General features: G+C 32.8%; 1 protein-coding gene across 4 annotated transcripts in view; it reads left to right on the forward strand.

Annotated features, from left to right (window-relative positions):
- The window catches only part of LOC101972145 (sodium channel protein type 2 subunit alpha), a 208,214-nt gene that overhangs the window by 176,788 nt on the left and 9,259 nt on the right, over nucleotides 1-22,167 (forward strand). For all 4 annotated transcript variants that reach the window (XM_078017511.1, XM_078017512.1, XM_078017509.1 and 1 more), the window contains exons 18-25: nucleotides 4,206-4,326; nucleotides 6,066-6,220; nucleotides 7,645-7,818; nucleotides 10,472-10,594; nucleotides 11,955-12,236; nucleotides 15,683-15,736; nucleotides 18,351-18,488; nucleotides 18,845-18,949. In XM_078017511.1, coding sequence (XP_077873637.1) covers nucleotides 4,206-4,326; nucleotides 6,066-6,220; nucleotides 7,645-7,818; nucleotides 10,472-10,594; nucleotides 11,955-12,236; nucleotides 15,683-15,736; nucleotides 18,351-18,488; nucleotides 18,845-18,949 — 1,152 coding nt within the window. The remainder of the gene's footprint in view (nucleotides 1-4,205; nucleotides 4,327-6,065; nucleotides 6,221-7,644; nucleotides 7,819-10,471; nucleotides 10,595-11,954; nucleotides 12,237-15,682; nucleotides 15,737-18,350; nucleotides 18,489-18,844; nucleotides 18,950-22,167) is intronic.

Genomic DNA, 22,167 nt, shown 5'->3' on the forward strand with positions numbered 1-22,167 from the left:
AAACAAATATAGGTAAGTGAAAAAAGAAACTAAACATCCAAATTTTACCAAAGGGAAGTATAAAACTTGTCAAACTAGGTCTACTTGTGGCCAAATCATATATTGGTTTATTAGACATGTAACATTTTGCAGAGAATGATGCCCAGATTGGAGCTCTTACAGGCAAGCTGTATTAGAAAATTCTTCTTTTAAGTGCACAAGTTGTAACAGTTCCATGTAGTGACACACACATCAGACAGTTCTAATGGGTGAATTTGCACTGCAGTTAGGTTGATCATGATTATGACCTTATCTGAAGCTGAAGATGTTTATATCCTTAATTTGATTCATTTGGATTTTTGTGGACTGTTTAAATATTTTAACTCTTTTAATCAACACGTTTTAATATGATTATGTGATTTAACAAAAGTCATTGACTGATATCAAAAAAGCCTTTATAAATCAGAATTTCTGTCCTATATTTCAGGATTACAGATTAAAGTAAACATTTGTTTATGAAATATTTCAATGTGTACTTATCTCTACTCTATTTGAATAGACATCAGAGCTAAAATATTAACTAGAATTAATACTGATTTTTGGTTATGAAACATGAAAATCAATAATATCATAGGCACTACCTTGAACTCACAATGTTTAATTACATATCCAGTCTACTAAATGTTTTAAATTGATAAAGATTGGGTTTACTTCTGAAGCATCAAGATATTCTCTGAGGGCATAGATAACATAGAATCCACCCACTGATTCACCATGACTTTAACAACATGATTAAACCCTCATTTTCTTAACTAAATAGATACTGGACTCACTAATGTTAGACATTAAAGTGAAGTTTAGATTTTTCATCTTTGTAAATTAAGTACCAAAAGAGTCCAGAAATACAAGAAATACAATGATGGATCCTAAGCGGCTCCACTTCTTGGAAAGATGAGAAAGGATGAGATTACCCGTCCTGAAAGAGGTCCTATTCACCCCTGCAGACCATGTACATAAAACAGAGAAAACAATGTTAAAATGATTCAATAGTAGTTTTTCTAACTCCAGAGTTAAATTGAAGTTCACTCCACAAACTTAGCTCAGTCTCAATTATTGGCAACCTGGTTTTGCAACAACATTCACTATCCTAAGAGTAGTTAATTAGTTAATCATTGCTTATCCTGCAATTAAGGGAGACTATTATTTGTATTCCCTTGAATGTGAAAATGTTAGAAAGGGGTAAAAATAGTTAATGGTTAAATAAGAGTTTCTGCCCTGATTGTTCATTGATTTATATGACAAGCATGTATTACATAACAGACATTGGTGAGAGATACAATGATGACAAAAACATAATTTTTGCTTCAGAAAGTTAAGTCTATAAAGATATATCTTCCAGAAACACAAAATTCATTTAAGTTATACTTTTTTAAAAGTAATAACCTGACCATTAAAAAGATATAAGTAATTTGCTTCAGGAAAAAAAATGTATTGAGTACTTCTTATCAGTGCACTAAAATGAAAGGAAACAATGTTCATTCTCTAATTTTTAATATTATTTCAATGAGAGGAAGCACTGAAGTTCCCTTTATCTTTAGGCTTTCCAGAAATGACACCTAAAAAGAAACTTTTTAACTAACTTCTAGGGAAGTCTCATTTTCAGGTCAGTATAAAATCTTTGATTAACATTCCTTAATTTTAACCTTGGATCAAACTATTGGATGAATTCTTAATTTGGACAATCTATTAAAAACAGATGATTAACCTAGTGATTTGTTCATTCATTCACTAATCAATAAAAAGCATATTGGCAATTAAGAGTCTGCTCCTAGTATTAAATTATATTCCTTGTATTACCCATAGGACCTAGAGTGCATGTTTCCTGCCCCCAAACATCTGATAAGTATGTTAGGGAGACCAGAATCTATCAGTCTGAAAAAATTGAACCCTTTATCAAAGGTCAAAATGCAAAATAGACCACAAAAGAATCATGCAGGATCTAGGATGCACATTTCATGGTGAAGATGGGTGGGAGAAATGAGGATTCCAGATTTGTTTGGTAGATTTCATGAAAGGAAATAAGTGTGATTGTTACAAAATAGTGAAGGGGAATAGCAGTGATGACTCAGGCCTTCCTGAAGTCATTTAACATAATAGCAACCCAGCTCTGTGGCAGTAGGAGTGACCGCAGTTGTTCCTGGGATCCCATAGAAACCTTTTAAAATTTTAAACCAAGATTTCCTGTAATACTTTGGTAACTGCCCCCTATCACTATTGAGGGCTAGCCTACCTTCTGTTAGAAAGTCTTTCACTCAGATATTCAGTCATCCATTCATTTTTAACAATATGGACTGAGCACTTATATCTTACTCAGCCCTGAGGTAGGCTCTGATGGTCATTGGCCAATATCAGTAGAGCATGTGGAGAGTCCTGAATATGGCTCCTTCCCTGGACCCACTTCAAGCTGTCCCTATTCTGTTTGCAGTGTTATCCTAATTATTAAAAGGAGCATTTTCTCATCCCCGTTGTGCTGTCTGTAGTTAGTGCAGATGTGACTAAGCTTCAATTTGTTTGATTACCTGTGTTATATTACAACATCATGCAAATGACAGGATCTGAATTATCAGATCCATAGTAGGTAACAGCTTCATATGAATTAGATGTGTTAAAACACAGGTATATTTTAGTAACTTCTTGCTCAATTATATGCGTATAAATTCAACTCTACTTATTTAAGACAGTTTAACTGAAAGAGAAGGATATGAATCAGAATAAGTCTAAAATGTTAGAATATTCATAATAAATGTTCTTATTTTGATGTTTCATCTTAGAACAAAATAGATCAAATTTTAATGACAAAGGTATTATGATCAATTGCCTAGTATTTTGCTATGCCTACCAAGTAGAAAATCAATCTTCTAGCAACTTATATAATCTTTGATTTATCTATTTTGGAAAAATATAAAAATAATCAAAAAACTAATTCTAAGATGGCAGGAGAATCTAATATTTATGCACCTTTCATTAGTTTTATTAAACTACCTGAGGCAAAAACATTTTTAATCTTATTAGATGTAAATATTTTTACTTGGTCAGAGCCAATATGTTAAGGAAATATTTTATGTAAAGTTATTTTCATAAAATAAAGGAACCATCTTCCTAGAGGAAAATCCACATAATCCTTAGTCCAAATGTAGGTTTATCTTTTCAGTACTGACTATAACATCCATTTTAATCTAATTTAACATACTTCAGTGTGCATTTTATCATGTGCTTATTTCATCCTCTGTATAAAGTAGCTCTTTTCAGCTCAGCCATTTCTAATGTTATGCACTAATGGTAATAACATTGTAACAGGTTCAAGAATGCTGTGGCCAAAACTACTCTGATTCCGTGTGGCACTCACACCTGGCTCTGCATCTTTCTAAAGACCAGGATCCCTTCATTTATTATACTGATCCCAAGAGTGGTCTGACCTGGCTAAAGTTTATTGCATTTCAAAATTTAAGTCAACTTCTGTCTACTATCTTATTCTTTTGGTGATACTTTATTTAACCAAAGGAAAAAAGAAAGAAAAACAACAACCACCAAAGATTCATTTCTGCCTGTACTAACAGGACAGGTAAGAGTGCCAGAGTAACAAGTAGTTTCCAAATGCACAATGAATCGCAGGAGTGCATTGGCCAAAGAGAATGCAAAATATCAGCTCTTGCTATCTAGCTAACAACGTGCTGCTCTTTTCGGAATTAGAAAATAATAGAATATATTTAATAACAATCAGTAGTAAAAGTTTTCATGTCAATGAAAAGTGGATAAATTTAGATTGTTGCTGTTTATGTGCATTTGATCAAATCTTTTCTGTATTTGACATGAAAATACACTCGTGCAGCTTTTGTTGGTTGGGTCACAATTTTAGAATGAAACAACTATGTCATTTACAAACTAATTTGCAAATCAGTATTTCAGAATCTGTATACATGGACTTCAAAGTTATTTAGCATCATATTTTCTTGAAAAAAAATGTATACTATAGTGCTGTATCTAATCTTGTGACCCCCCACTTGTATCAAAGCAAACTGGCAATATATTTAAGTTACTTTTAAATTACAGATCAAGAAAATGCATATGGAAGACGTGGGGGGCGGGGCAGCACCCCTTATGAATTTTTATACTTAGATTACAGAAAAAAATTAAAAGTTTTTTTTCTCTGTGGGATTGATTTTCAGAAGCTCAATGCAACCAGTTCATCTGAAGGCAGCACAGTCGATATAGGAGCCCCGGCTGAGGGAGAGCAGCCTGAGGCGGAACCGGAAGAGTCTCTGGAACCGGAAGCTTGCTTCACGGAAGGTCTGTAAGGCATTGGGCGCCTGGCTGTTCAGTCTTTCTGTCCCGGTTTCCTCACCCGCTTACCTCTCTATCTACCTGTTAATTTGCACATTCTTTGCTTTTTCTGTATCAAAACAACGGCAGTTTTTAATAAACAGGTTTAACTTACATAATTAGATGCTTTTTTTTTTTTTTTTATTTCTGAGGATCCTGTTCACCTTGGAGATATCTTGATAACTGGCTTTTCTGTAGTCATCTAAAGTGTCTCATGGGAGACAACACCAAACCATACATATCTTTCTTTAGGTTTAGAGATTTTTTTTAAAAGAAAGTGAAAGTGGTAATTTGTCTTTTGACTGTTTGGTCATAGGATAGTGTATGCTAAGATATATGTACATGTCAATTCTTTAATTTTTTAAAAAAAATATTTCTGGTTGTAGATGGACACAAAACCTTTATTTTATTTATTTACTTTTACATGGTTCTGAGAATTTAATCCAATGCCTCACACATGCTAGGCAAGCACTCTACTACTGAGCTATACAACCCTAGCCCTCAATCTGTTCTTAAGTAATAGTTCCGTGTGCTACTCAAGATCAAAATTTTTTTATTATTTGTTAACAAAAGCAATAGATCATAAAAATGCTGAAATGAGCTTCAAGTTATATGATATTGGGCAACATGTCATTGGAATAATCTCAAAAAGTATTTTCTGAAGAAAGATAAAATTATGTTATTTGAGGTATGAATCTGTTATCTGTTATAATAATGCTGTGTAGCAAACCAACTACTACCATTTGGCTCTAAGATACTTTTCTAGTCTTAACTTCTAGTTCTTTCTGTGAAGCTCTCAGAATGTCCTGTAACTAAATTTTGCTTATATTACTTCTTCATTCTTACAGCTTCATGTTCTGGACATGATTCTCATGTATCTTTTAAGATCTAGCCACAACTCCACACATCTTCCATAAGGTTTAGAAATTAAACTTCACTGATGAACATTTATAAACTTTTTATCTTGTGATAATTGTTGCTTTCCATAACTATAGAATCTGTAGACAAATCACCCCTAGTTAAAATGCATCTTCTTTTACAGCAAGGGTTTCTTATATGTCATAGTATGATAGTAGTATAATTTCTTCAATTTGATTTTTTTTAATAAAGCTAATATTCAGTAAATATTTAGGAACCTTTGCTCTAGTAGTCCACAAATTATACAAATTATGCAAACATGGTGCTTATTATGTTGGTTCTGCTAATGGTCAGAATTAAAGCAACCCAAATATTCAGTAATAGTGGAATAGTTATATAAATTTTAGTAATACTATTTAGAGTAATATTATGGAATATTTCTTAAGTATACTTGCTTATGATAAAATGGGAAATATTTAAATATACCATTAAATGAACAAATTTTAAAATTCATACATGTATAATTTCCATGTAGAATAGAATTACAATCAATACAAGAACAGTATGGAAATACCAACTTTAAGTAATATTACTTTTCTTCCTGTCATTATACTTTTATATTTTTATAATGTAATATAATCCACTATAATGGTCCTAGAAACATAAAAATAAATATTTATTCAATGAAGAGTAAAAAGCCATATAAACTGTTTTGATTCCTATAAATAAAATCATCTTAAAAAGTAGTTATTTATAATATAGGGGAATAATAGAGATGCATGTTCCACCAACACAAAGATACATAATCAAAGAGTGAATGTTTCTTCATTTACTCTCACGTATTTTAGATTGTGTACGGAAGTTCAAGTGCTGTCAGATAAGCATAGAGGAAGGCAAAGGGAAACTCTGGTGGAACCTGAGGAAAACATGCTATAAGATCGTGGAGCACAACTGGTTTGAAACGTTCATCGTCTTCATGATTCTGCTCAGCAGTGGGGCTCTGGTAGGTGGTACATAATCTGCTCCTTCACCTTTTCCCTGAAGCCCTTTTCCTTTCCCTCCAATGAACCTCATGTTGCACTCTTTAGAATAAGATATTTTTGAGAATGAAAGACAATACATGTGATGTATTTAGCACAGCATGAGAAGCCCAGTAAAGAGAAACTGTCATTGCTTTGTCTGGAGTAATCCTCAGATGGAATTAAACCCAGGTTAGTATGGTATCTTATGATAATTTAAGATTTTTAGCAACAGGTCATCTATTAAGAATGTGTGTGTAGATATAATGGGCAATTGTCAGCTAAATACCAAACTCCTTAACATAAGCTCCATGCTTCATGGAACTCAACTGTCTTGTTCACATGGATTCACTACTTGCCAACCATGGTGAAAGGCAAAGAGTGAGCTAACTCAATCACCAAGGAATAGCAACTTGAGAGCATTGCAAACCTAATGTCACTTACTGGAATGGCCAGTTTGGTCAAAATGCTGACTGATATAATGAAAACAATGTGACTCATTTTCCCATTTGATGATATAAATATCATTGCATTTCCTTTGCTTTTCAATTACTTACTAGAATGTTCACTGAGTTGATTTTATTATGAAGATAACTGCATTGTATCTGGAGGCCTCTAAGCTCATTTCTGTTTTAACCAAAAATCCTGCATCCTTCCATGTTCTCTGTCCAGAAGACCAGCCTTGTATTTTAATGCCAAGGAGAGAGGAACCTGTAAAGTCTTTATCAGTGGCTGACTTATACTCAGTTCAGGCTCACCAAACTGCACAAACATGCTGGCACCATGACTTGTTTCTAGGAGCTTCCAGCCACAAGCTGAGCTCCAGAGCTCTCAGGCTCTTGTGTTGAGCCCTGATCATAAGCCTCTTTTATCCTTGATCCAGGCCACCATGTCACCTTGGTAGTTTTCCCTATAAGAGGATTGAGCTGGATAAATTGTCTTTTCATTCTACAAAGCCGAGGGGCTCCTGCAGTTGAGTTCCCTACCATTTCCCAAGAACTCTACAAAATGAGGACAGAGCATATATGCTCATGTGGAGGGTGGGGGGTGGAGTAAAAGATAATAATCCCTTTTCTTTTCCAGAGGCCCATTATTTGTATCACTGTGAGGACACATTTAAGTGATTGCACTGAAGAAAACAGATCTACACCCAAATGACTTTCTGCCTCTTAAAATTTTAAGCTCTTTTGGGATACTCTAATGCCAAAATTTAATTATTTGAATTCCTCAGGGGACCGAAATGCCCATTCAGTAGTCACTTGTGTCCAGATAGCCATAAAGTAAATGTAGCCCTAAGAAGTACTAACCCATCCTGCCTTGGGTACCCCATGAAATGTTTGCATATTTGTCTTTCCCTTATACATAAATTAGAGACTGTTTATGCAATGAAACTGTCTTCCCTTTACAGGCCTTTGAGGATATATATATTGAGCAGCGAAAAACCATTAAGACCATGTTAGAATATGCTGACAAGGTTTTCACTTATATATTCATCCTGGAAATGCTTCTAAAGTGGGTTGCATATGGATTTCAAATGTATTTTACCAATGCCTGGTGCTGGCTAGACTTTCTGATTGTTGATGTGAGTATTCTGCAGTCTCTTATTTCTTTCCGTGGCAGCTGATAGTAGGTACTAGTCCTGACAATGGTGACTGTCTTGTAGTGGACACTCAGTATGTCCTGCATTGGCTGAAATATAAATGATACTTTCTACTTTCCCAGTGGAAGGATGCCTAAAATATTTATTGCCAACTAAAGTATGTATACTTTCTGGACAGAAAAATCAATTGCCACATTATTTTCTTATTGGTTTAGGTTCAAATTTATATTTGAAATTCTAAGTTATTCAAAATTATATATTAATTATGGAATTTTTCTTTTTCACTCTCACATTTCACAAAATAGAAATATTTAAATTCTTACCAAGCATCTTTGTCATTAGTATCTTTATCATGAAAAGGGCCTGTTGAGAAGTGTTTGTCAAACAAATGGAATATTAACTCCAAGGAATTTGAAAGTCCAAAAAGCAAGAGATACCACTTGATTTTTGTGTTGATAGAAACAGATTCACTATCAACCAGTTATTTAAATATTTATTATACTACGTTGAAATAACAGAAGGTGGGATGCCAGAATACAGAAGAGTTTTAAAATAATTGAATATGAGACAAATTACTACTAAATGTAACATATGTGTACATGCAGAATTACATTAATGTCATCTGAAAATAAAAAAGACTATAAGTAACATTTAAAAGTATATATGTTTGAACACTGTGAGTAATGAAAAAATGTACTAAAACTGTAGCCATTTATTTATTTGAATAATGGGATTATGCATGATACTAGAACTTTTTGCTACTTAGCTTGTGGTTGTGATAGTTTGACAGATTGTTAATAAAATACCTAATACTTAAAATATCTATATAAAGATAAGTCACAAAACTCACACTACTTGAATAGAGGAATATTTTTAAGAGAAATTTATGTTTCCTGAAGTTCATACTCATATTTCCTAATATATATCAATATCCTACTATTTTTGACTTAGGAAAATTGTTATGAGTATATATGAAACTGATTAATACTGTTTTTTAAATAAAATGTGTATATTGCTCATCTATTCTGTTATGGAAGCTATAAATATAACTAAGTCATTTTTCTCATCCTGAAGGACTCTCAGTCCTTCAGTAAGGACAGATAGGTATTCAGTGACATATTGGCACCTGTATTAGAAGTGCAATTTGCTTCACTTGAAAGAAGAGGAAAGGCATCATGAGGGAATTGGAGTGTAGGTTGGAATTTGAGAGATGAGAACATCAGCAGGTTCAGATGAGGGAGGGACATCAAGTGTTAAAATACTGATGTATGACGTGTAGGGCCAGTTCAAAAAACAAGTCCTTGCGGGTGGGCATAGACTGCCAGGAAATAAGAGAAAACTGTTTGTTGGTTTTGTCATTGAATGACAAGGTAACAAAAGTTAGAGAAGAGTATGAAGAGACCCAAGATGCTGTCCAAGAAATTTGGACTCATGTTTCAGTAAAGAGTAAGCCATTGAAGAATGACATACAGGGAAATGACAAGACCAGCTTGCTCTTTTAGGGAGAGAAATTGGTGCTGGTGTGAATAATGGAGTAAAAAGGGAAGCATTTAGAAATCAAAAGACAAATTAGAAGACTGCTACAGTGTCTGAATGTGTCTCCTTTTCAAATCCAACAATACAAATTACATTAAAATTGCATATTTTACAACCTCTTTTAGTCAGCTGATAAATATTTCCCATGTTCAGAATATTTTTCATGTTTAACTCTTATCTTTCATTCTTTAATGTATGCTATCTCTTTTTGGTTCTGTCTTCAGAGAAGGTAAAGTACTGTAGGTCCTCATTTCCTATATACAGAAAATCCTCACAGTTCATAATTCAGTTACTTTGTTTTTTCTACCTGTGAAGAGGATTATGAATCCTAAAACATCTGATTTTAGGGAAACTAAATAAACCAGTTGAAATAAAATTTTGTAGCTAATTTTTTTTTCTAAATTTGGAGATTTCACTTTCAGATAGCATTGCAAAATTGGTTTAAGTAAATCAAGATTTTGTAACAACATTCTATGTGCTTTACTTATTACTATTAAACATTCTTTTACAAATATATATTAATATAATTTTAAAATTATACTGCACATTTGTTTCTGTTTATCTGCTTTTGGAATGCTGATGTGCTTCCGGATGAAATACATTTCTTGACATGTAATTTAATGAATTTTCTATATATTGTCAAAGGAAATCAGACATTTCTGTGCTACCTAAAACTGGTTTTCTTTTTCTTTTTAGCTCAGTATTTCAAAATTTTAATCAACTTCATTAGTCATCTGTATGAATGACTAAAAGAAACATTTTTCTTGTAATCTTTTTGTTATACTAATATCTCAACTTATTTTATTTTACTTCACTAATTTTATTTGATCTATTTAATTATGCTTCTCAAAATGTGGTTTATGGATCAGTATTTTGAACCTTACCCAGGAACTTGAAAAATGCAAATTCTCAGGCCCCACTCCAAACCTACTCAAGACTGTGCCAGCTGTCAGTATTTTTAATGAGCCCCTGGGTGATTTTAAAATTGACTGAAGCTTGAGAACCACTGGGTTATTGCACAGAGAAAGGTTTATCTATATAGCCAAATGTGTAGATGTTTTGCCTGTAATAAGAACATTGTGTTGTTTTCTCTGTGTAGGTGTCATTGGTTAGCCTAACTGCAAATGCCTTGGGCTACTCTGAACTTGGTGCCATCAAATCCCTCAGAACACTCAGAGCTCTGAGGCCATTGAGAGCCCTATCCCGGTTTGAAGGAATGAGGGTAAGACTGAGTACTTTAGAATTGGATAAAATTATAGATGAACTTATCTTCTTTTTATATTAGAAATGACAAATCCAAAGAAGATTTCTAAGTTCTACATGCACATTGACATAATCAGTCAATGTTTATCAGATGTTCATAGTACCTGCCATTATTAAAGACACAAAATATAATGCCTGAATGTTTCCTAAGATCTAGATTCTCACTCTGTGAGAAATCTCTTATTTTGGGTACACTGCTCATCTGAATTAAGATTTGCAGGGCTGGGGATATAGCTCAGTTGGTGAGTGCACAAGGTTCAATCCCCAGAACCACCAAAAGAAAAAAAAAAAAAAATATATATATATATATATATATATATATATATAAGCTCTTTTTATTCCCCTTATAAATGTTCTAGCAAACCTACTTGCTATCATTTAAAAATACCACACAATTGCTTATCTTTTTTCACTGTTCCATGTGATGTATTTTGAGCCTTTTGAAGCCTGAATCTGGCCTTTTTCAAACACAGGCTAAACGAAGTCTAAAAAGTAGGTCAGCTGTGGAAATCTGAAACTCACTTAGTAAGGTGATACAAAGGAACAGGGAGGAATTTGTGCTGATGTTTGGCATCCCAAGGGACACAAAACTTAAGACCACAGCCCTACCATCTAAAAAATGATGCTGCCCTGTCTCTATAGTTTAGTTGTTAAGAAGAAAGCTGCAGAAAATGATGCTTTTTGTGATATTTGAATATAGTTACTTAGACTTTATCTGAATATTGCAAACACAATCAGAGATGAATGTTGTGTTTAGGGGTGTGTGTATATGTGTGCGCGTGTGTGTGTGTGTGTATGCATAGTTATATAGAAAGTAATTGTTACATGTTATATTCTTTTCAATTTAAAATCATTATTTTTTCCATAGTAGGTTTAACTCTTTCAGTAATGGAAAAATTTTCATATTTCCTATGTATAATTTGTCCCCAGATATTTTATTTTACTCTCAAATTTTGGTAGTAAATTGTATTGTTTGCATTTACATTTTTTATGCTCACATGATGATCTTACTTATATATCCACATAGTCTTGATTATTCTTTGCATTTTTAGTTAGTTCCATTTCTTGATGAATATCTGCTACACATATATTCTTCTTCTCAAAAAAACATTCTACCATGTAAATTCACTTTTTACCCTTTGAATAATAACTTCAAAATTCTTAGCTGACTACCAGATATTTCTACCCAACATTCAACTTTGAGAACAGATATATTTTCTATAATTTGACTGTTACACTTGTTGTCATGTTTAAAAGTAAGTAAAAATAATACTAATTGTTGGATGTTCACTTTTTTTGTCCCTCTCATCCTGTGCCAGGTTGTTGTAAATGCTCTTTTAGGAGCCATTCCATCTATAATGAATGTACTTCTGGTCTGTCTGATTTTTTGGCTAATATTCAGTATCATGGGAGTGAATCTCTTTGCTGGCAAGTTTTACCATTGCATTAACTACACCACAGGAGAGATGTTTGATGTAAGCGTGGTCAACAACTTCAGTGAATGTAAAGCTCTCATAGAAAGCAATCAAACTGCCAGATGGAAAAATGTGAAAGTGAACTTTGATAATGTGGGACTTGGATATCTTTCTCTGCTTCAAGTAGTAAGTCACCATTTTATTATTACCGGTGTTGTAAAATGAAAATGAGTATAAAATTCTTCTTCTCCACAATGAGATATCAACTCACTGCTGTTAGAATGATTATTATCAAAAAGAAGAAATATAATAAGTGTTGGTGAGTATTTGGAAAAACCCTTGCACAGGGTTAGTGGGAATGAAAATTAGCATGGCCATTTTGGAAAACAGTATGCAAAATTATAAAAGAGCTACCATATGATCTATAAATCACATTACTGGGTATAAGTCCAAAACAAATGTCAAATCAGAATGTGAAAAAAGACACACTCCTATCTTTTTCACATACAAATTTCATATTGCAAATAGAAATATACTGATTACTCTTGCAGCATTATCACAATAGGCAACTCTGGAATCAACCTAAGTGTTCATCAGTGGATGAACGTGTAAAGAAAATGTGACATATATACACAAACACTCACACACACATTGGAATACTATTCAGCCTCATAAAGAAAAAAATCTTGTCATTTGTAACAGCACAGATGAACCTATTAACTAAAATAATCCAGACACAGAGAAAGGAAATACCACATGATCTCATTTATATGTGGAATCTGAGCAACAGAATAGGATGGTGGTTAACAGGGGCTGAGAGTGGAGAGAAGAAATGTTGAGCAAAAGACAAAACATTTCACTTCAATAGGAGAAATCAGTTCTGGAGATCTGTTGTCCTGCATGACCACTATAAGTAATAGCAATGTAGGATATACTTGAATATCACTAAGAGTATATTTTAAGTTCTAAACACAATACTGATATGTATATACCAACTAATAGATACCAATATATTATATCAATAACACAATATTGATAATGTATATACCAACTAACAAGAGTTACCAATTACACTTCTCCCTGACCTTATTTTCCCTGATCCTCTCCTTCCTGATCTCTACTCCCTAATCTCACTTTCTCTTGAATCACCTCTATATAAGCTCCCTGTTTCTGCTGATGGGCAGTATTATCACAGCCTTTGGGACAGGAGTTCCCTGTGTTTCTTATTTGCTAGCAAAGCCATAAACATTCATTTTCCTTTTCTCAAGAAAAAAAAGTTACTAATTACATAATGGTACATGTTCCTAAATATCACATTGTACCATATAAATAAAAATAATTTTATGCCAGTTTAAAAATAAATAAAAATTAAAAGCTACTAATACAAAAATACATGTAACTTTAAGGATACTACATAGGTGCAATTAACAATATAAAAAGAAAAAAGGAAAGAAATTACTTTTTAGTATATGAAAATACTTCCACGTTCCCATCTTCCTAGATTCCATGAATTCTGACTTCACTTATCTGCAACATGTTGAAAACAAGTTAGCTCTACAAAATTTATAGTCTTTCAGACATGCATTAAGTAGACAGACACTAGTTCATTTTTACTGGGTTTCCATCTGTGTTCCCACTGTTTTCCACCATCCCATCTGACAAAGTAGAGGTGCTTTTCTGGGATAGGGGGTTGGAGAGGTGTGCATGTGGCTAAGGGGAAGAATGGAAGATTTCTGGATACCTTCTCAGGTACCAGACAGTAAGTAACTAGACCTTGTCAAGTCTTCACCTACCAAAACTTCACCAATACCATAACCAAATTCCCTACCTTCACACCTTTGTTCCAACTCTCCTTTTCTGCTCGTCTTCTTGTCTGCTAATTGAACACTTTCAGATACGAAGACTGCTGTCTTACAAATGATAGTCTATCTATGAATTCTGCCAAAAATTCATAAGAATTCATTGAGCCCTTCAAATGTGCATAGTATGTTATATCTACTTGCTCCTGGAGGCAATCCACATAAACAATCTTCAATATTAAATGAATACTCAGAAGGCTATAGTCTGTGGCACTAAAGAACTGAAAATAAAATCCAATCTTTTGTTTTCAGTATTACTATTTCCACAACAATAGAAAAAAAATATTGATCAAAGTTACTCCATTTTTCCCATGCCCCCCCATTATGGATCAGCATCCACTTATGAGAGAGAACATTCAGCCTTTGGTTTTTTGGGGATTGGCTTACTTCACTTAGCATGATATTCTCCAGCTCCATCCATTTACCTGGAAATGCCATAATTTTATTCTCTTTTAATGTTGAGTAATATTCCATTGTGTATATATACACCACAGTTTCTTTATCCATTCATCTATTGAAGGTTGGTTCCACAGTTTAGCTATGAATTGAGCTGCTATAAACATTGATGTGGCTATGTTACTATGCCAATTTTAAGTTCTTTTGATTGGGCAAAGGGGAGGGAAATGTGGGGAGAGGGCATGGGAGCAGGAAAGATGTGGAATGAGTTGGACATCAATACCCTAGGTACATGCATGACTGAACATATCGTGCAAAGCTGTATCTTGTATAACCAAAGAAATGAAAAGTTATGCTGCAGTTGTGTACAATGAATCAAAATGCATTCTGCTGTCATATATACCTAATTAAAATAAATTAATTAATAATTTAAAGAGAACATTATATTAAAGCTCAAGAATATTAAAACCAAAATCAATACTCTATAAATCTGTAGAAAAAAGAATGTAACTTACACAGGGTAAAGCATCAGATTGAAACTGATTTTCAACAGCAAAACTGCCTACAAGAAGACAACGGAATAATGTCTATATTATACTGGTTTAAAATCCCTTATCTATTGCATAACCCAAATAGTTTTAAAATAGAAAGTTTTGAGAGTGTAACAACACAATTTATTTGTAAAATATAACCATATGTGAGATAAAAAAGAATAAAAATATGGAAAGCAGTAAATTGTAGTTAAATATGTTTGCTTTCTGATTAGGAAAGTTCTTCTCATATACTCCTCATATACTCGTTGTTTCAAAATATTCAGCGATATTAAGGATATTGTCAAGAATAAATTCCTAAGATTGGTTGTCAGTGACAATTCTATGTAAGAAAAGAATAAGAAAAGAAAGCATAAGAGCAAATAATGCAGTGTGATTTTGAATTTGTTTCTTACTGGTGGTACTCTTAAAATATTCATACCAAGTCAAAAGTTGTTGATTATGATAGATGTCATAGAAAAACAAAAAGTTGAAGTATTTTCAGTGTACATATTATAAAACATTGCCCAAAGAGTTTAAATAGTAGCCTCAAAGTATTTTACATACATATATTAGAAAAAATCTTAACTACTTTGGTACTCTTTTCTCTTTTAAAATTATATATAAAATAGTGTACATATTCATGGTTGCCATGTGATATTTTAATACACGTATATACTGAGTAATGTTCAATTCAAAGTACATATATCTTCTACTTAAAACATAGTATTTCTTTGTGGTAAAAAAAACATTCAGAATCCTTCTATCTAGCTTTTTAGAATTTTTTTATAACTTATTTTATAAAATCATAACATGGGGAAAACTAAATATTATGATTTTTTTACAGGCTACATTTAAAGGATGGATGGATATAATGTATGCAGCTGTTGATTCACGAAATGTAAGTCTATTTAGAGGGAAAATTGTTTAGTCTGATAAAATCATTATTTCTAGTGTTTTATTTTATTAAAATTAAAACTATAAAGCTATAAATCTATTTATAGAGCTCAAATACATTATAAATATATATTTAATTATATTAAAATATTTAATGTCACATTATTTCTTCCTTTTTTTTTTTTAAACTTTAAAAAAAATTTTTTATTAGATATGCATGACAGTAGGGGATATTTTGACATACATACATGATTATGAGACTTTTTTTTACATAGGTTCCAAATATTTTGTTGTGGTCTTTTGTTGTTTATGATATTATTTATTTGTATTCTTTGAATTCAGAACTTGACTGTTTTATAGTTGATCTCTCTAGGATACTCATGACCTCTGAGTCATTGTCTCTCTCATTCCAAGATAATTAAATTTACTCTCTACTGCTGTGTTTACATTATTTCTTCCTTAGTGAGTTTTCTTTCCTCTACCCATTGTGATTTCTCTTTACTTTTTTATTAAATATTTATTTAGTTATAGATGAACACACAGTACCTTTATTTTTATGTGGTGCTGTGGATCAAACCCAGGGCCTCAGACATGCTAGTCGAGCACAGTACCCCTGAGCCACTACCCCAGTCCCTTCTCTTTGCTCTTTATGGTGCTGGGTATTAAACCTAGGACCTCTCACATGCTAGACAAACATTCTACCACTGAACTATATCCCCAGCCCTCATTGTGAATTTTTTAACACTGTTATAGTATTTAGCGTGGCAATTGACACTTACTAATGTATTGACTATATTTGTACCATAAAGCATTTTATTTTTGGCTTATAATCTACCTTATACACCTCAGTACTTTTGAAATTTTTTGCACAATTAATTTCTCCCTATTCAACAAGAAAGGAAATTATGGTTTAGAAAAAGAGATTGATTGTTGGTTTGGTAGAACAAGTCAGTTAAGCTCAAAATTCTATTTATCTGGTATCAACAACTGGCTTTCTGAATGAAAACTTTCTGATTTTTTTTTAATTTCAGAGGCAGTGAACACTGAAAGCCCTGCACTGTATTATGAACCTGATATTGATTTTTTAAATTTAATTTATTACTGCTTTCTATGCAATTGAACACTTTCAGATAGGAAAATGCAAATTTAAAACAAGATGAGACAGTACCTGCATACCTTCCATATTGGCAGTACTAAAAAGTGTGATGATATCGAGTGCCCCTGAGTTCAATCCCCAGTACCACTCCCCACCCCCCAAAAAGAAAACCCTACAGTAATTTGTTCACATGTATAGGATAATCCATTTATAAGAATAAACAGAAGCAACTCAAATGAACAAATATTATATGGTGATGGAAATGTATGAATACAGCCATCTTCAACCATATAGAGAAATCATAATATATAACATTCAACTAAAGAAACTAAACACATACTATGATTTCATTCATGTAAAGTTCAGAAATTGATGAAAGTGAACTTACTACTCAAGAATGCATACTTAGGTGTTAACTGTAAAGAAAAATAAAAGAAAATAATTGCCATAAAAGTCATGATAATGATTACTTCTGGCAAGGATGGTAGAACTTATATTTTAAAAGGATATACAGGGTTTCTGAGATTCTGACAATGTCCTAGATTATGGATTTTACTTCATAGACATGTATTATATTTTATATCTGTGTGATGCAATTTTCCATATGAATATTGTGTTTAATTATAAAATACTCAAAAATATCATTGCTATGCACCCAGACACATAAATCAACATCTCATTAAGTTGTTCTGATATTATTTAGTTTACTCTATTTCTTTAGAAAAGTTAGGTTGGTCATGATCCTCTAAATTGATTTCATAACACAGTAGATCATAATCAATGAATGGCTATCTCTGTTAGAATAGTGTCCTGTGAGATCTGAACTGTAGATTATAGCCAATGTTGTTGGTTCAACAACTACAATGTGTTTTCCTAACCAAGAGTATCTGTACAAGAGGGAGCACCATTGTCACAGAAACAGTGCTCAATGAACAGAATGAATCAAGAGTCTCATTTTTAGGAACGAATAATCCTGCAAAATATATCTACATGGACTATATAATAATGGTCTAGCCTACCTAAAAAAATGTATAATATATACTAAATCCTTATACTTAGCAATTATTATTGACCAGGCTCTGAACTTTTCATATATGAACATATTTAACTTTCACAGCTACCCTGTAAAGTTTTGGGTTGTATTATTTTCATTTCACAGATGAGGAAACTAGGCGGAGAACGTAAATGCTAATAATTTTAAAATAGAATAATCTAGACTTTAGACTTTCTTCTATAGGAGGAGAAAATCCTCAATTTGCATGCTGTGTTGAGACCTTTGTTTGCTAAAGAAAAGTGCATTCATAATCTAGAAATTTACCTTGTGAAATTGCTTATAATTATTTATACTTTTCTATGAATTATTTTATTCTCAACTCAGCGAATAGTCTTACAGGGTTCTTCAACCCAATATTTTACATTTAAAGGTTCATTAAATCTGCTTATACAATTGAAAAATTTATGGATGTACTTTTTATTAAACAAGTATTAAATCTAATGCTTATCATTTTTCATATTTTTTTAGGTAGAATTGCAACCCAAGTATGAAGACAATCTATACATGTATCTTTATTTTGTCATTTTTATTATTTTTGGTTCATTCTTTACTCTGAATCTGTTCATTGGTGTCATCATAGATAACTTCAACCAACAGAAAAAGAAGATAAGTATAATAAACTTTTCTCTTTGCTCGAAGATGTAAACTAAATGGATTGCACTATTTCCTTCAGGTTCCCAAATGCAATCACTAAGAGAAACAAACATAAGTCAGAATTATTTTAAGATTAATAATCTGCAAATTTTTAAAATGACTGATAATTCAGATAGATTTTTAATGTGTCCAGCATGTGAATATGACCTAGTATGGCATAATTTATATGTCAAAATATGCATCTCCCCTAATGGAGATATTAGGGACATTTGAAGAAAATATGGGTGTCAATTTCATGTGATTATTGAGTTGCATTTGATAGCTGGCAAAGAACATGGTTTTAATGAGTTTTGTTTTTATTTCTTTACTTTGGAGGTCAAGACATTTTTATGACAGAGGAACAGAAGAAATACTACAATGCAATGAAAAAACTGGGCTCAAAGAAACCACAAAAACCCATACCTCGTCCTGCTGTAAGAACAGTATACTTTTATCCCAGGTTCACTTTTGCAACAAAAATTGAGAGAAAGTAGTATTTTTGTGAACTTGCCAAACAATAATTTTACCTTAATAATGTGACTAAGCAGGCTAAATAGCCTGAATATTTGTATATTTATGACCTGCATATTTTATACATTTATAATATGTATGTAAACATATGCATCTTAACTATAAATAAACATTTTAGTCTTAAATAGTAGTAGTAGCACACAGAACTGAAGTCATTAAGGAGATCCTTATAATGTAGAAAAGAACAAACATGCAAACACATACATAAAGTGGAAATAATGAATGGTCTCTGACTTCAGTAGGAACTTATTGGCGTACTTGATAGATCTCAGGCCCTATTTTCTGCAGACTATTAGCATGTGAAATAGTTTCACAAGGTTTTTTTTTTTTCTACTTAAAAAAAAATAGCAAGCTGTGCATGGTGGCACATCTGTAATCTTAGCAACTTGGGTGGCTGAGGCAGAAGGATTGCAAGTTCAAGGCCAGCCTCAGAAACTTAGCAAGGCCCTAAGCAATTTAGGAAGATCCTGTCTCAAAATGAAAAACGATGAGGGGTCTGGGCATGTAGCCCAGTGATAAAGTGCTCCTGGGTTCAAGTCCCAGTACCAACCAATAAATAACCAAATATCATATTTTCCCTTGCTACCCTGACCAAAAATTGGAGGATACCATGTTTTTAATAATTTTTTATGGCTCTTCCAATTGTCATTTGCCAATGACTGATGCTTCTATTTGGCTGCTTCAGGGAACTGCTGTCAGGAGAGTCCTTGAGTTCTTTCATCACCTCTGGAGGAATAGCTAAGATATTAAATCTCAGGTCTCCTTCCCCAAGGTGCACATAGTGTAAGGCAATCTAACACTATCCAACAATCCTGGCCTCATGAATCAAATGTGACCATATAAACCTAGCCATAATCAAATATTCAGTTTGTAGACCTGCCACTAGCTCAAAGAAAGTGAATAGTTACATTGGACAAAATATAAGGAATGTACAGTTTGAGCATAGTCATTGAGAAATGATACAATATGAATGAATGCAAAGAAAAAAATAGAGGACAAATATTTGAAAAATTGTATACTTCAAGGTCCTTCAAATTAAAAAAAAAATCCTTCTCCTTTTCTCCTTTATGGAGAGAAAAGATTTTTTTTAATTAGTGAATAGTAGACAGTTTTCTGGGTTAGATGAGACAAGATGACCACATGTGTCTGAAGAAATAATTTTTAATTGAGCAAGTGCAATGTAGTTAAGCGATCAGCATAATAATGTGAAGAAAAAGACATTTTTTAGAGAGCTTTACACAGAGACTGGTATGGGAATAATTCTAGGCCATAGCTAAGAAAATAAACACATCTATGTAAACATCAATCTGTAATCTGGGTCATACCAACAGGATTGGAACACACGAGCTAACTGGGTCAAGAAGAAGACTCAATGGGATGAGATAGCTGTGCATGGTAGGAAACAAAGTATGATGTATAAATAAGAGAATCTAAAATGGTTGGCATTTTACAAAATTATTGGTTCTGTGGATATAAATTGGAATCTTTAAAAATGTTTAGAAGTAATATTTAGGTGTCATGAAATGTCCAGATTGAGATTAGAATTTTGAAGTTGTCAGAACAGAATTTGGTTGAGTTTTGAAAAACAGATCCATTTTTTAAAATTTGTTCTAATTAGTTATACATGATGGTAGAATGCATTTGGACACATCACATGTAAATGGAGTATAATTTTCATTCTTCTGGTTGTTCATGGTGTAGAATCACACTGGTCACATAACCATATGTGTACAGAGGGTAATAATGTCCGATTCATTCTACTATCATCCTACCCCCATATCCCCTTCCCTACTTTCACTCCCCTCTGTTTAATTCAGAGTACCTCTATTATTCCCTAGCCCCCTGCCTTATTATGAATTGGAAACCACACATCAGAGAAAATATTTGGCCTTTGTTTGGAGGGATTGGCTTATTTCACTTAGTATGATATTCTCCAACTCCATCCATTTATCTGCAAATGACATAATTTCATTATCCTTTAAGGCTAAGTAATATTCCATTGTGTATACATACACATTTTCTTTATTTCTTCATCTGTTGAAGGGCATTTAGGTTGGTTCCATAGTTTGGCTATTGTGAATTGAGCTGCTATAAACATTGATGTGGCTGCATCACTGTAGCCATTTTTGAAAAATAATTAGAAAAGACAAAAGTACTGAGCATTAATCCTTGGGCACTTCTCCAAGTTATAGGGAAAAGTAAATCAATGAGAGAATGAGAGTGATTAAACAGTGCATATCTTTTTTAAAAAAACAAGCAAGAAAGATTTTCCATTAAATAACACATAGGCTTACCTGGGTAGTGGATGCATGTGAAAATATCAATGCATTTAGATAAAATATTATCAGTGATAGTTTAGAAAGTTAAGAAATAATCTGATAAAATCCATCTACTTGTTCATTCATTAACTATTCATGCACTATGCTAAGAATTTTGATTAAAATATTCAACAGTCTACAGTCCAGCTAATTCAAAAGATAATAAGCATATAGTGACATTAACAAATGGAAATATCCAAGAAGGAGCAGATACATGGATCTCTGAATGTACATAAGAGGCAAGGGTTGATTAGGGAAGTTAAGGCTTTACCAATGTTATGCATTAGCTGAGGATCCATGAGAAAGTATGATAGGAAAAATGGGATGTGAAAAGCCCTATAGAAGGGGTTCATTTGGGACATTTTGATAACTACAAGTAGGAGGGATCAGGCTTTATAGGAATTCTCTTTATCCTAAGAGCATTAGTAAAATATCAGTACAGACCTAGTCAGTTTATAGTTTAGTTTTTGCAATGATCACTCAAGCTGTTCTACAGAGACAGATATGTGCATGTTGGAGACAAGTTTTGGAGTTATTTCAAAGATGGTAGGTAGCCTGAGGCAGAGTGAAAGAATGAGAAATGGAGATGAGTGAAAGTAGATGGATTTGTGAGCTATCACCAACGTGGAATTAGAAGGCGTGTATATTAACTGAATATGGGAAAGACAATAGGAAAACAAGAACATTGAGTTTTTGCCCTGCACGCTGGTTGAACAGTGGTGTCATGAGAAACAAGAGTGTTGAAAAACTGAAGATGGTAGTTTGCATAATTTGGCAACCAAATAGAGATAAAGAGAGAAAAT

Source organism: Ictidomys tridecemlineatus, chromosome 7 (assembly GCF_052094955.1).
Source record: "Ictidomys tridecemlineatus isolate mIctTri1 chromosome 7, mIctTri1.hap1, whole genome shotgun sequence".
NCBI classification, from domain to species: domain Eukaryota; kingdom Metazoa; phylum Chordata; class Mammalia; order Rodentia; family Sciuridae; genus Ictidomys; species Ictidomys tridecemlineatus.